The following is a 13,288-nucleotide window of genomic DNA, read 5'->3' on the forward strand; positions in this document are numbered from 1 at the left end:
CTCCCGTCCAGTAATGGGCTACTGCAGTTCGGGAATATAGGCTCTGTGCATGCTGTAAACCAAGTCTTAGGACTGATGCCCTGGGTTATCAATTTACTCTGCTACTTAACCCAGCTCCTACTGGTGTCCAAACCATGAAAACAAAAATAAATGGATAACAGAAACCACAAAAATAAGGTGAAAATGACAATGAAACCTCTATCTGCTTCATCAGGCAGAATCTAAGAAAATGATGCGGTACTGTAACCATGCTAATGTGAATTGTGCACTGCACTGTTATGACCACAGTACTACTGCTGAAGGAAAGTGTAAATCTAGAACATATATAAAAGAACTTTTATTACAAAAAATTGCTGCAGGGATTAGTTGTACATAAAACCAGGTATGAACTATTCTCTGTCTATACCATTTATCAATTGTGCTATAAGCATCATCAGACATCTTTTGGGCAGTGTGTGTCCGAGCATGGCAGTACAACACCAGAACTTTGAACTAAAGACACCTGCCTGCCTCTTGTATTATGGTTCAGTAGTTCTAATGGGTCAGTATTTAACCTCTTGTCGTCTTTATGGCTCATCAGTTTTCCTTATCCTGATGTTAAACATGCCATGTCCTGCCTATTAATAACCAAATTACACACCAAGGTGGAGTTTAAACCACAGCTTTTATTTAACAAAACAAAGGGGAAAAAATGCCCACATAACTAATCACATTGTGCCACCACAATCACCAGCCTCATTATATCAAACATAGTAGCAATTTATTCTAGAAAAAAAAGCCACTTGTTCTAATTATTTGAACTGTGTTACTGTAAGATTTGGAAATGAGCCTCTTCGGTGATGTGAGTGTTTGCGTGGTTACTAGTTTAAGGACTGTACTAAATTTCCATTTTTATAGCACCCACAGAAATTATTGTGTGCCTAGGTCATTGTAGTTGCAAGACCTAAGTTTTGTTTTTCAAGTGTTCGTTCACATTACAGAGACTTACATTATTTTTTTTTTGCCCACAGGTGATTTTTAGATTTGAACAGTTTAATAAATATACTTCTATATATGTACACACACACATTTCAAAAACACTGCATATTATATACAGACGCAAAAATATCTTTTCAGCTTAAAATGTGCAGTTTCTATGCAAAAACCATTTGGCACTTGAACAAAATAAATTAAACTGTTAAACATATGTTTATATTAAAAGGAAAAACCACTGAGTATTGCCAAGTCACAGCCACACATTATCACTAAAGAACAAGTGGTGTTTGAGTGCAACCTTCATTTAAAAATCAATGAAAGTTTGTGACTTACTCCCAAGCATTACTATACAGAATAGACATGACCACTAGATACATCGGACACCTAGGATAAACTTAAATAGAGCCAGTTTTGCTTAGGAGGCGTTGTGGAGAAGTTGTTTTTGAGTCCAATTACTGGTCACATGCAGTCCACGACATTGTTTGATCCCTGGCCGATGTCACGGATCTGGTTACACAGACAAGCGCAGACGGCAACACCGGCTCCTGCCCTGCAATGAGCCACAGACCCAACCAGCTCCCATCTATTTTGTTTGGAGGAAGAAAAGAGGAGGAGATTAGGTTACTCAGACCAAACATTACGGTCATCTGATTTGTACATTTTGCTAAAGAAGGATATGATCCAAGGGAAAGGGTTGTCAAAGAATGGAAAACGTAAAGAAAGCATGGCCAAACTATGGCCCTCCAGCTGTTATAAAACTACATGTCCCATCATGCCTTGCCACAGTTTTGCTATTTGGGAATGCTAAAACTATGGCAAGGCATGCTGGGATGTGTAGTTTCACAACAGCTGGAGAGCCAGGTTCCCCATCCATGAGTTACAGGCTATCTTACAGGAATTACCCATTTCTCCCTGGCTGGTACACTCTCCAGTCTGTAGGACTAGAAGACAATGGTTTTAACCAGCCACAAACTTTAAAAAGAGCCAATGGGATGAAGGAGTTTTAACCATTACTAGCAAGGTAACTAAGCCATACAGTTACCCAAACAGAAAGAACCACTTAAAACTTGGCCTATTTTCAGAGTTGTTTGTTTGAATTGTATCCACGCTTGAGCACAGGTGACTTAATTGGTAACTCATTCAATTTGCTTTAACCACCAATGGCAGTCTTGAAGTATTTCTAGTTTCCCTCATTGTGGTAATCTATAAATCAACAGCACCACATCAATATGTTGCTATAACTGGACATGGCCATCAGACACATAACACTGTACACCTCCCAATACAGCACAGGTACCATACAGGGCCCATGACACGAAAGTGTAGCTCTCAAATTGTGATGCAGCAAAGGTACTTAATTGGGAAGGACGGTTAAATTTATATGTATGTGGTTTGAGGTCAGTCAGCGAGTCTATATAATAACAGTTATTTTATTAAGAAAAAGGTACAGTGAAAGAGTCTACAATGTATTAGATGGTAAAGAAAGAATAGAGCATCAAAAGTAGTCTCGCAGGGGGGTGACAAAAGCTTACAAGTTTCGATGGGCAACGCCTACATTTTTTTCCATCTCAAAAAGGTTTGATGCATCTCCCTCAAATCATTTGGAAATATGGGTGATTGTTTAGTTTAGAGCTGGCTAAACATTCTATGAGATCTACCAACAGGTCACAGTTTCCAGACCACCTAGCAGGTGCACAGGTGTCGTCATTACGGTTACGTTTCTCAGACAACCTAGCAGGTGCACAGGTGTAGTCATTACTGTCACATTGTCCAGACCACCTAGCACCTGCACAGATGTAGTCATTTGTCACATTTTCAAGCATGTGCTGCAATCATTCATAACCATCACATTCTACAGTTCCACAGGTGGCCTGGAAAAACATGAACGGTTTGATCACAAGGACCAGTTTTGCCACCCATGGTTCAGGTTTACCTCTGTCAATGTTGTTACACAGAGAAAATCTTTTTACCTAATCTTAGCCTCTAAAATGTCTTCTCACAATTACCTGTTCATTATTGGGTCATAGGATTCCACAGTATTAAGATATGCGTTACCATTGTGACCACCAACGGCATAAATTTTTCCCATTAGAGTTGCTATGCCAACTCCACCCCTTGGGGTAGTGAGCTCAGCAACATACTCCCACTTGTTGGTACGCGGGTCATATCGTTCTACTGAACTCAGGGGAGAATTGTCATCAAATCCACCTGGAAGAAAAGAAAATAGGAGTAAAACATTAAAATAAAACCTACACAATCTTATACAAAAACCAGTTACAGTTACAATAAAAAGGATTTTCCAGTAAACCACAAATACGCAAAAAAAAGTATATTATATAGTGTCAAGTATATAAATCCTAATCAATGGTTTGGGAGGAGAAAACTACACAGAAAATGCCAAGTCAGTGGCTTGGAAACTCAAGGCTGTGTACGTTACCAAATGACTAATTACTGTAACGCATGCTGGGCTTTACAATGAATATTAGTACAGCTTCAAATTTACAGCTCAAACCTGCCACTGCGTGGCGATAAATATTCATTCGTGAGATTAAAATGTCACATTTCCCAGTGTCTCAAAAAGGCAACAGGATCTGCTCCGGGGAAGATACACTGCATTTAGCATCACTACATACCACACACCACCACACAAACCATTTGAAGAGCCACTTTTCCATTTTTAGATTGGATAAACTAGAAGAATCATTGTAAAAGTTTTATTATTTAACTACCATATTTAGTTATCTTGTTCTCTCTGTTCTTAACATGCTCATCTGTATACACTTTTATTACCCTTCACATTGATTACCTCCCCCTTACTACAATCTCTCTATTAAACCAGTGGCTATCAAAGTGTTTTCAATCACGGCACCCTAGAGTATAGATGCCACCGCAACATTGTTACTGCATATAGCGGCTTATTATAGTGGGACCACAATGTAAATGAAGCGCAGCATGCCGCACTTATTTGCATCGCTGACTGGACAGTGCCACAAAGCTGCTATGCCCCCCACAGTGCAAAATTCCCAGCAGCAGCACTCACCATTGTTGCACCAATGTTTAACCCCCACGCTGCCTGGCACACGCAGTGCGGTATCTCTGCGGGGGAAGCTGACACTGCACGTTGCTGGCAGGGAAGTCACGCTTCCCCCTTCTCTCTCTCTGGTTCACTCCAGGTCGGCTTCCTGCTGCTCGGGTTCTGCAGAGCGCCTCAGTATCCCCCCAGGCGACAGTCTTCCAACGAGGCGAGTTCAGCGGCCTCTCTGCGTGCAGTCAGTCCCGTCTCCTTCCCCCCTCACTTCCCTGTGACTGGGCCGTCCACCAATCAAAGCTTGCGGGCCGGCTTCTGATTGGCTGCCGGCCCAGTCACAAGGATGCACAGTAAGGGGTAGGAGAGATGCGCGCTGCGCGCTCTCCTCCCCTCAGAAGAAATATGGATTCGGCAGTGGGGGGGACAGGAACGGGGTCGGGCGGCGAGCAGCAGTGGAAGCAGGAGCCACACATTACAAGGGTTGGCCGCCCCTGCCATATAAAGTAGTCTTTTTCTTAGATAAGGCTCAAGATTTCATAAATGTTATTACCATTTTCCATTTCAATCTCCTCATTTATTTGCCCCAAGCATTTATGGTATTTTTGGTCACCGAGTCACTGCCCACCAAAATCCTGCAACACTGTACTGTACCAGACCCACATCTCTTGCTAACCCATTGCACCAATATAAAATGTTTTTTATACAAAAAGATGATAAAAGATCTAAAATAAGTAAGAAATGCAGCACATCTACAAGGAACTCCACGCATCTGTCTTAAGGACCATACACACTGGGCGGCCTAGTTGAAAGCCGCTCAAAACAGCCTGTTTGAGCAGCTTTCAGCTCAAAGCCGCCCAGTGTGTATGGCCCGGCAATGAGCGGTGAGCGCTGCTGCGCACTCCCGCAACATCGCCGGGAAAGCCGTTCATCTGCTGGTTATACGTGCTTCGAGCACGGGGCAGCCCCAAAACCGGGTTCTGCGATACTGCGCATGTGCCGGACTCTGGAACCTGATTAAGCCTCCAGGGGCTGCTGCAAAGGTAGCCCATGGAGGCTTGGGCCAGCGCATGCACGGAATGTATGAAGTTACTACGCATGCGCTGGCCCATGCAGGGGACCGGTGGCTGGCAGCAGCGGTGACCACAGCGACGGCAGCGGAGGGGGGGCCCACATCGGGACAGCCTCCCTCCTCCGCAAGGGTAAGAGCCGCCACTGGGAATAACAGAATTTTGTTTTATCATATGACTGAAATCAAAAGCCGATGTAGAATTGATTAAAAATAAAAAAACTAAAATACGAATGGTTCTCATATAGTGAAGAACAGAGGAATATTTACATAAAGAGAGCATTAGTGAATGATGCATGTAGCCTATTTTAAAGGTGTTGCTAATGGGTGGCATGATCTATGCTTTTTTCAAAGGACCATACAAGTCAAGAGCATCATAAGAGTATATGCCGGGACATAAAGCCTGATACACAGGAGTGGGAGCCAAATAGAAGTGTAGGATCCTAGAATAAGTACATTCCTCCTGAGCAGCAGAAGAGCCACATTTGATTTTGTGATATGCTCACTCATATTTAGGACTTCTTTCATTCCTTATGCACATAATGATTTTCATATAACAAAGAAAAAGCGGTTACGGTATAGATGGTGGACAAAGTCTAGGTCGACAGTCACTAGGTGGACATAATGGTAGACAGTGACCAGGTTAACACCAAAGAATGGTCAACATAACCTTGTCGACCTTCTGTCAATGCCGAACTAGGGTAAGGTTGACATGGTCATGGTCGACACGAATAAGATCAACGTGAACTAGGGTAAGGTTGACATGGTCATGGTCGACACGAATAAGATCAACGTGAGTTTCATGTTTTTTGGTGTCTATGTCCACCTATGTCTACATGGACACCAAATAGGTGTACCAGCATCCCCCTCACATGGCTCGCTATGCTTGCCATGCTTTGGGCATGGTGTTTCTCTGTGCTCAGCACACTATAATATACTCAATCTATGCCCACTTCCCACTTGGATAGTAAAGTACGAGAAACCATATTTAAAAAAAAAAAAAAAAAAACATGAAAAATTCATGTTGACAATGTCCATGTCTACCTTAAGCTTGTGTTGACCTTCTGTTAATGTCGACCATTCTTAGGTGCCAACCTAGTCACTGTCGACCATTAGTGGCTATAAACCTAAACCTGGGGTAGGTAGCCAACTCCAGTCCTAGAGAGCTACCAACAGTTAACGTTTTAAAGGTCTCCTCACAAAATCACAAGTGAAGTATTTAGCTCCACCTGTGGATCTTTTAAATGTGTTAGTCAGTAATGAGTACAGCTGTGTACTTGTGAGGCGAGCTGGAAAACATGAACTGTTGGTAGCTCTCGGGGACTGGAGTTGGCTACCCCTGACCTAGACCGTGTCAACCCAGGGACCGGATACCAAGAAAAACACCCACCTACAACATATAAGCAGCCATGCAGTTCACTAACTCCATTCCCTGCCCTCCGCTGGCCCATCTCCTTCACATCTACCCATTTGTCCAGATGCGGGTCGTATCTCTCCACACTGGAGAGGGAAGCTACACCATCATTTCCACCTACAGCATACACATGGTTCTAAAAAACATAAAAAAGAATGTTATTTTGTTTGTGTGCATGTGTCCTATATTATATAGCATTTGTTATGAAATGGAAGTGCCACCATTTGAATAATGTAAATCCCTAATTGTGTCACATGTTGATGTGACTCCTCTGCATAAATTAACCTCCAAGTGCTAAACTTCCATAGAAGGATAATACTGCCCAAGCAGTGGTTGCAGTATGGGTGAAAAGACTTCTAAAAGATTTCTGTAAGGGTCTAGGGTTCTGTAGAATATACCCAAATAAATTATGGAAAACAAATGAAAAACAAGAATACAAGGGAAACAGGAGTGAATAATAAACATCACATACAAGTAGAGACCAAATACATTATTAAACATATCAGAATGATAAATTATGGGGAAATATATATATTACAGCTGAAAAATGACAAATGGAACAAAATTAGTAGGAGCTGCAATGTTCGATGACCACACTGGACCACGTACATTTGAAAAGTACTTTATAACAACATCGGAACTTAAGAAAGGTATACTCTTTTTAGGGAAATGAATATAGATACATTGGGGGTTATTCTAGTTCATTCTTTCTGACAAAATCCTTCTTAGATAGACAAAACCATGTGCACTGTGGGTGGGGCAGATGTAACTTGTGCAGAGAGAATTAGATTTGGGTGGGTTTTTTCTTCAAAGTGAGATCTATATTGCAGTGTAAAATAAAGCAGTCAGTATTTTCCCTGCACAGAAACAAAATAACTCACCCAAATCTAATTCTATCTGCACATGTTACATCTGCCCCCCTGCAGTGCACATGGTTTTGTCCATCTAAGAAGGATTTTGTCAGAAAGAATGAACTAGAATAAACCCCATTGTGTGGATGGTGGGGAAAACTTCTTAAATAAAAAACACACGCCCTTAAATCCTTGGGTTTGCTGGGTGAGTAGAAATTGTACAGACTACTGTAACTTTAAATGTACCGTATGTAAATATCACAAGCACAGAGCCAAAAGGCCTCAGAGAGGTAAGGACCATAGCAATGACCTGTGATACCACCTGAGACCAGTCCTGCATGGCCCTCGCAAACCTACTCAGCAGCGCTACAAATTTGCTCCACAAAGCGCAGAAAGAAAATCCAGGACAAAATCGCTCAAGGCACACAGTTGCTGGCCCAGTTCTCCAAGGCTCAGATTATTATTATTATTATCCGTTTCTTATATAGCGCACATATTCCGCAGCGCTTTACAGAGTATAGTTGAACGTTCACATCAGTCCCTGCCCCAGTGGAGCTTACAATCTACATTCCCTACCACATGTACACGCACACATAGACATTCTAGGGTTAATTTTTGTTGGAAGCCAATTAACCTATCTGTATATTTTTGGATTGTGGGAGGAAACCGGAGTACCCGGAGGAAACCCACGCAAGCACGGGGAGAATATACAAACTCCGCACAGTTAGGGCCATGGTGGGGATCGAGCCCATGACCTCAGTGCTGTGAGGCAGTAATGCTAACCATTACACCATCCGTGCAGATCACCCAAGTCGAAGCCAGTAAGGGGCTGAAAAGCACCCTGGAACCCATACAGATAAGCTGGACAAGAAGCTTTATAAAGTGGTCTTAAATGGATATTTAGAAAGACGCTGAACCTTGCACTGGAAGTGCAGCAAACTTTCCTAAGCAAGTAATCGAGGCATCTATCTTGGAACACTGCTCTCTCTATATCATACAAACCAGCAGAAGAGGGATACATTTCCTATCCAGGGTTTTCCAGGACTCCTCAGTAAGGTCCAAAGAAGCTGCCCTGAGCCAACAGTTTAGGATCCTCAGAGAAATGTTAAAACAATGACAAACTATCAAAACCTGCTGCCTTAAGTCTCATGATGCAGAGCCAGGGAGGATCACACACACACACACACACACACACACACACACACACACACACACACACACACAATAGCTCAGCAACCACCCCCAGAGGAGGAAGGGAAGGAAGCCCATGTGCTAAACAAGAAACAGCTGCAGTTGAGGCCTGAAGCTGGCTATCCATCCAATGGCCATCTAATTCACCAATTCAGATACTGACTGGCCTAGGGCCTACAGCCACACCAGCACTGTCACAGCAGACCCCTCCAAATAAAAACTTAAAAAAAAAAAACATAACCAACTCAAAATATGGGACCCCCCCAAAAACATGCACCACTCCAAAGAACACTTACTAAATACTGGCCTTCTGGGTGGTGCAGAGTGAGGAACTAGTGATTTAAATTTACAGGAAAGTGCAAGATCCAGTCACCCAGCGGCAACCCCATGGGCTAATGTCATACATACCACAAGAGCCACTGATCCAACACCTCCACGAGGAGTTATCATTGGAGCAACAGCTGTCCACTGGTCACATTCCAGATCATATCGCTCCACTTCATTGAAACAAGTGTTGTCGTCCAAACCTCCAATGGCATAGATTGGCCCACCAAGAGAGGATAGTGCAATTCCTCTCCTATTAAAAAGTAAAAAAAAAAAAAATTTTAAAGTTAGTTACATAACTCAGGTTAAAGCAAAAGTAAACAAGCATTGGCAACACTTGGAACAAGGGATAAACCTCAAAATAAATAAATTGTGGTACTAATTTATGTTACATTGCGATCAAAGTAAGCTGCAAGGTAATGTCTGTTGCTTTTAACATTTAAAATTTATTATAATATTGGTTCAAGTAACACATTGTTGAGGGGAAAAAAAAACGAGCAGGGGGATACAAATCTGGTAGCTGTTTTGAATTAGATCCCATACCCAATCATCTGAATGTAGTGGCCGACACCCTGGATCATCTCTGAAATGGGCCCATGGTCAAAAGGACCGAAAGAAGCACCCAGAAAACTGCTTAGGTGGTGGAGTTGCAGAGGAAACCCCCCCCCCCCCCCCAGTCAACCTTTTGATTGTTGACCATATGACTGTCTATGATCAGTCCGGATACCAATGGGGGCATAGAGGTAGTGGGAACCAGGCTTCCGCTCGCTATAGCGCCAGATTTTTTAGATGGTGCCACGGACCACTGCAGGGATCTGAAATGACCAGCCTGCATATTTAATTTATTTACAGTTTTATATAACACACACATATTCTGCAGCGCTTTACAGAGAATATTCACATCAGTCCCTGCCCCAGTGGAGGTTACATTCTATATTCCCTACCACATGTACACGCACATTCTAGGGTTATAGATTGTTAGCTCTTGAGAGCAGGGCCCTCCTACCTTTTAACTGTATGTAAATACCCTGTTTGTATCACCGTCTCCTTTTGTAAAGCGCAACGGAATATGCTGCGCTATATAAGAAACTGTTAATAAATAAACAAATAATACATTTGTTGGGAGCCAATTAGCCTACCAGTATATGTTTGGATTGTGGGAGGAACTTGGAGTACCTGAAGGAAACCAATGCAAGTTCGGGGAGAATATACAAGCTCCGCACAGTTAGAGTCATGGTGGAAAACGAACCCATGACCTCAGCGCTGTGAGGCAGTAACGCTAACATGTGCGCCGTCCATACTGCCCCATATATGTGCCCGGCATCCTGGTAGTTGTGTGCCGGCAGTACTCACCCCTCTGCCGTATGCTGTCGGATGCAGTTGGGCTATGGGTCAGTGACATGGCCGCATGCAGCGGCACTCGGAACCCCGGAGAAAGTGGTCTTCCAGCCAGAGACTCCAGTGTAGCTGCGTTCAGGGGGTGTGGTATAGGGTTCCGACAGTCATTAGCCCGATGTCGGGATCCCGACTGGCTGGACTCAGACAGCATGGCGAACGCAACAAAGTCCCTTGCGGGCTCGCTGCGCTCACCACGCTACGCTCTCTATGGGGGTCGTTCTCGTGCATCGTTCTAGTGTGTAAGCCCATTTTCGACATTCTAAAATGCATGCACAGAATCAAACCCCGATTCCAAGTCAGGATTATTAGCTGAATTTTGGGTACTTGTTTCCTAGCACGGCGCCCATCGCATACCATACTTAGTGGTGTGCGATGCAATGCGATATTCATGTTAAATTAACAGGAGTGCTTATACAATGAAATATCGCATAGCATTGCATGCCAGCAAATGGCATGTGATGCGATTTTTAATTGTACAAGCACCCTGATGGGGGCTTACAATGTTAAATGCACCCCCATTGTCAACGCCAACCCAAAGCGTGGCGAGCGCAGCTAGCCCGCGAGGGGCGGCGGTACTCTTCCTCCAACCTTTTCATACCCCCACTACCCACGTCGGCGTGGAGTTGATTTTACATAGTGTGGCGAGCACAGCAAGCCACCGAGCCTGAAGCGTGGCGAGCGCAGCGGAATACATGTAAAGTAATCCGTGGCCGCTCGCTGCACTCTCCACACTATCTAAAATCAACTCCACGCCGAAGTGGATAGTGGGGGTATGAAAAGGTCAGAGGACGCGTACCGCCGCCCCTCGCGGACTCGCCTCGCTTCGGGGTGGCGTTGCCAATGGGGTTGCATTTAACATTGAAAACACCCATCAGGGTGCTTGTACAATTAAAAATCAAATTGCATGCCGCTATATTGCATGCGATGCGATGGTATAAGATGTACTACGATCAAAATATTGGGTGTGTGACAATATGTAATGAGCATTAAGGGGTTACGGCGTACCTTTAAAATATATGTTGCAGGAATGCGGTAACACACTGCAGGCATGCAGGAACACACTTTTTGGTTAAAAGCAAATTGATGGTGCCGTGGGGCGCAGACTAGCAGGGTATGGACAAAATATCTGTCAAAAATATTTTGTGTAACAATAGGTGTGTGTGTGGGAGGGCTGCCTTTTTTGTCAGTGCCAGACCCCACAATTTCTGATGGCAGCCCTGCCCTCACATGCAGCCGAAGGGGAGAGAAATCATTTAATGGTCGACTACCACTGAATGATATTATACCCTTTCCGATCTGAACAGAACTGTCTGAACTGACTTTTATTTCCGCTGATCGATAAAAAAAGGGGGACAGGTGCTAACATCATGTGACGTCAGCCTTCTGTCCCGAGTAGGCCACACCACACCTGTGCTCCTAGGGAAACACCAATAAAAGGCTGGGTGTTCCCCTGCACCAACCCCCTGTCTGCTCCTGGGATTTGCACCTGCGCATCAACACGCATGCATAAACCCTAAGGGGTGGGATACGAGCGTGTCTAAATTGGCCCCAAAGAGATATTTCAAGATGGACTAGTCAGGGACTTACAAAGTGTGAACAGATTTTGCAAATGTGAACAAAGCATGAGAACAATTTTGTGACCTAACAACTTTGGCACTTAGAAGTATAAATAGGGCCTTTGTTTAGGAGTTGTACACATAGTGTGCCTGGTGCAGGCATAGAATCTCTATAATGAAGGCTTCCTTGTGAATCCTTTAACGCATGTGCAAACATAAGCTGACAGTCTTGGTGTTTTTGCTTATTATAGATTTTTCATTTAAGCAGTCCATCTAGGTAATATTATAATAATAATTTATAAGGCTAGTGGTTAGATACAAGATATATAGTTCATGTTCCAAACTACTGTACTTTGCTTGGATAATACAGTTCAAGCCCCATACAGTGGCACAGGGTGTTGAAATTTAAGGTCTATTCACACGGGGCATTGTTGCCCAGCGTGTATGGATAACTATTATGGGGAAATCAATGGGCTGAAAAACACTCAGTGCATACACTGAGAGGTGGATGGCTTTCCACAGTGGAACGCTATGGAAAGCTGTACTACTCCCTCGCTCATCTGCTGATGATACCAGCAGATGAGCTGGCGTGCCAGCGGTACCTGCCCCATACACACTGGGGCAGCAAACAAGTAAACTGAGTGGCTTTCAGTTGAAAGTCATCCATTGTGTATGGGCCTTTAGTTTAAACAGCAACTATGTTGATGGTTCCAATGTGACCACTACAAATGTCTGCCAGTAAAGGGCAGATTCAGTTACATGTGAGCTGCCATTAGGGTGTCCAATCCCGGGATCCGCGGGATCCCGGGATTTGGCCCCCAAAACACCAGGATTTCAATCCCGGGATTGGAGTTTCCAATCCCGGGATTTCGGGATTAGACTGCGCATGCGCAGTCTAATGCCGGGCAGCGTCTGAGCGGGTGCTCAGCAGCTGCCCGGCTTCTCCCGTCCCGGGCAGTGCGGCTCTGCGCAGCGTGACGACGTCAGAGGTCACGCTGCTCAGGCCGCACAGGCTGTCTGCCTCCATCCTGTCCCGGATCAGCCCGCCCAGCCGTCCTGTCCCCGGACCAGCCCGCCCAGCAGCGGACCTGCCGGCACACCGGGCCACCAGCGGACCAGCCCGGTCTCCATCACCCCATCTCGCCCACCCACCCGGCCGGACCACGCATCTGTAAGTAAATATGCGGGGCGGCCGAGGTGGGTTTTTAATAGTAGGGAAGCCAATCCCGGGATCGGGCATTTTTCAATCCCGAATTCCGGGATTGAAAAAATGCCCCGGGATTGGCTTCCCTAGCTGCCATTGAGGTAGGCTGATTGATTTCACAGCTCCATGTGCTGAATTTACCTTCAGAAGTTAGCACACTGATTTAGCGCCTCAGTCAGGGAGACCTTGCCCGGTATTGCAATATGACAGCACCCATGCAACATCCATCACAAAGAAAGATCTACTGAATTAATCTCAAGCAATATATGAAGATTTAGTCA

At 44.4% G+C, this 13,288-nt stretch overlaps 1 protein-coding gene across 4 annotated transcripts in view; it reads right to left on the reverse strand.

Annotated features, from left to right (window-relative positions):
* Positions 1 to 645: 645 nt before the first annotated feature.
* Positions 646 to 13,288, reverse strand: part of KLHL8 (kelch like family member 8) — a 39,358-nt gene continuing 26,715 nt past the window's right edge. For all 4 annotated transcript variants that reach the window (XM_083177624.1, XM_083177639.1, XM_083177632.1 and 1 more), the window contains 4 exons: positions 8,934 to 9,102; positions 6,460 to 6,619; positions 2,982 to 3,183; positions 646 to 1,558 (listed from right to left, as the gene is read on the reverse strand). In XM_083177624.1, the coding sequence (XP_083033750.1) occupies positions 1,435 to 1,558; positions 2,982 to 3,183; positions 6,460 to 6,619; positions 8,934 to 9,102 (655 nt within the window). In that variant the 3' untranslated portion in view covers positions 646 to 1,434. The remainder of the gene's footprint in view (positions 1,559 to 2,981; positions 3,184 to 6,459; positions 6,620 to 8,933; positions 9,103 to 13,288) is intronic.

The sequence above is a fragment of the Crinia signifera genome, chromosome 1, assembly GCF_055691185.1.
Source record: "Crinia signifera chromosome 1, ASM5569118v1, whole genome shotgun sequence".
NCBI classification, from domain to species: domain Eukaryota; kingdom Metazoa; phylum Chordata; class Amphibia; order Anura; family Myobatrachidae; genus Crinia; species Crinia signifera.